The sequence below is a fragment of the Bombus impatiens genome, unplaced genomic scaffold (assembly GCF_000188095.3).
Source record: "Bombus impatiens unplaced genomic scaffold, BIMP_2.2 scf_0640, whole genome shotgun sequence".
Classification (NCBI taxonomy): Eukaryota; Metazoa; Arthropoda; class Insecta; order Hymenoptera; family Apidae; genus Bombus; species Bombus impatiens.
The window spans coordinates 752,180-754,242 of NT_177059.1; the positions used below are offsets into that span (position 1 = coordinate 752,180).

General features: G+C 55.0%; 1 protein-coding gene across 4 annotated transcripts in view; it reads right to left on the reverse strand.

Moving 5' to 3' along the window:
- LOC100746665 (serine/threonine-protein kinase KIN4) overlaps positions 1 to 2,063 on the reverse strand; it is a 14,699-nt gene that overhangs the window by 6,195 nt on the left and 6,441 nt on the right. For all 4 annotated transcript variants that reach the window (XR_004462307.1, XM_033322493.1, XM_033322494.1 and 1 more), the window contains exons 6-9: positions 1,979 to 2,063; positions 691 to 1,876; positions 250 to 627; positions 11 to 170 (exon numbers count right to left, since the gene is read on the reverse strand). Coding sequence is in view for 3 of the 4 variants with exons in the window: in XM_033322493.1 (XP_033178384.1) it covers positions 11 to 170; positions 250 to 627; positions 691 to 1,876; positions 1,979 to 2,063 (1,809 nt within the window). In the remaining variant the exon portion in view is untranslated. The remainder of the gene's footprint in view (positions 1 to 10; positions 171 to 249; positions 628 to 690; positions 1,877 to 1,978) is intronic.

The window sequence follows — 2,063 nt, forward strand, 5'->3', positions numbered from 1 at the left end:
GGCTCGGGACCGACGGTCGATCCGAGAGCGCTGTCGGTATCCGAGTCTGCGGTCGATTGACGAGACAACGAGCCCGACCGCTGCGAAACCGATCTTTGAGGCATCGGTGGCGGCTTGGAAGGTGGAGGCGTGGTCGACGAATGTCGCGACTGCCGATGATCCGCTTCCATCTGTCATTGGAAAAAATCGTGTATCGAACGGATCAAGAACCGACGAATTAGACGTCGCTCGAGTTGCAACGTTCGATACCTGAATCGGAATTATCCTCTCCTTCGGCGCACCGCTCCTCGGTCTGCTTTCCGGTTCCAAGCTGGAGCTTCGATTGGTCTGCGGTACCGCGGCTGCAACGGGAAACGCCACTTCCGACCGTTGCGTTCGCAGCTTCTGTGGCTGAAACGCGTCGATCTTGGCCTCGAGTTCGGATTTGAACGCGAACGGAGCTTGGGCCGTCTTGTAAGGTTTCGCGCTCGTCACGGAGATCTCGGCTTTGCTCGTCTTTCGTGGTCTGGGTAGAGTCGCGCTCTTCAGAGTGATCTCCATTTTGCTGGACATTTTCGGCTCTTCCGGTTCGTCGTCGTCGTTGTCGCCGTCGTCGTCGTTATCGTTGTCGAACGCTTCTGTCGAGATCTGAAACAATTCGGACAAATAAAAGCGCGTGCACGGTTAGAACGTTTTCGTTCGCCGATCTACCGTCGATCTTACCATCGTCGGTCTTACCGTCGCTCGTCCGTCCCCGTCCGCTGTTTTCTCATCGAACGAGAAGTTGGTCTCGGTGGGTGTCGTGGTCGAGGATTGCGCGGTCGAACGCGAATCGTTCGTACTAACCGATATCTTCGACGCGAGTTTCTTCGGTTCTTGGCTGGAGGGCGAAACTGGCGGAGATCCGTTTATCCTCCTTTGCATAGGTGGTTTTCCAATCGCACCGCTTATTATGTCGATAGCCCGTTTTTTCGCCTCTTCCTTCTTCTTCTCGTCTTCTTCGTTTTCCTCTGGCTGCTCCTGCTCCTCCCGTTCCTCGCGTTCGACTCGCGTCGGCTTCGACTTGTCGTTCGAATTTTCGTTCTTCTTCGTATCCGTCGTAGGAACGTCGATGATCATTTTGGACGCCACGCACTTCGTAGGCGGAGGCGTGCCGATGGAAGAGAGACTGGCCTTTCTCTCGAACACGCGTTTCGCCCCTCCGACGTTCACGCCCGGTATAAAGATCTTTTTAGGTTTCTCGTTTTCCACGGTCGACGCCATCTGATTGAACTTCTCCGCGGTCTCGAATATCTTGGAGCGTCTCCTTTCGAACGTCTTCGCGGCAGCGTCTCGCGGTTCGTTGGAAAGTTCCGAATCGAGAGAGAGCGCCTTTTCTTTCAGCTTCTTAAACTCTCGTTGAGTCGCCTCGAGGTTGATCGATTCCTCTTGACCGGCGGTCGACGACGTTCTCTCGAACCTCTCGTTTCCGGACAATGTCTTCTCGTTCGATGGTTGGAAGGCGGGTGTCGCGGAACACGCGATCGTTTGATCGAGCGCCATCTCCGAACGTTTCGTCATCGACGACGATTCGTCACGGTGTCCGTCGTCTAACGATTGCGCTTGGCGTTCGTCCGGCGAGCGCTCCTCGTCGTGATTAGCGACGGCGCGGTCTTCCGACGAGATTCGCCGGGATTCGTCTACCGCGAGCGGTCGCTGTTCCGGCTCGTGAATCATCGGCGTTTTGCTTCTCTCCTTGCTCGGTGACCTCTCGCTACATTCTTTGATTAATTCCAGACAAGCTGCCGTAGATTCGATCTTGTTCAAGTCGACGGTCTTGCTGATAGGAACGGTTACCATTGGATCCACCTCCATAGCTTCCTCCGTGATCGAGTTTGGAATAGGCGCCGAGTGATGCCTGAAAGAGGGAAAGAGAGAAAGAAGAAGAAAGAAGAGCAAAGTAACGAACGAGTTAAATGGGAAGGACGTTGACGCGACGTAGAGGCTTCGCGGCGATTACCTGGACGCGGATTTGTACGTTCTAGCCTCGGGTTCGTCCCGCTTCTCTTTCCTTCGAGATCGCTCCTTCCTCTTGGCATCGGCGG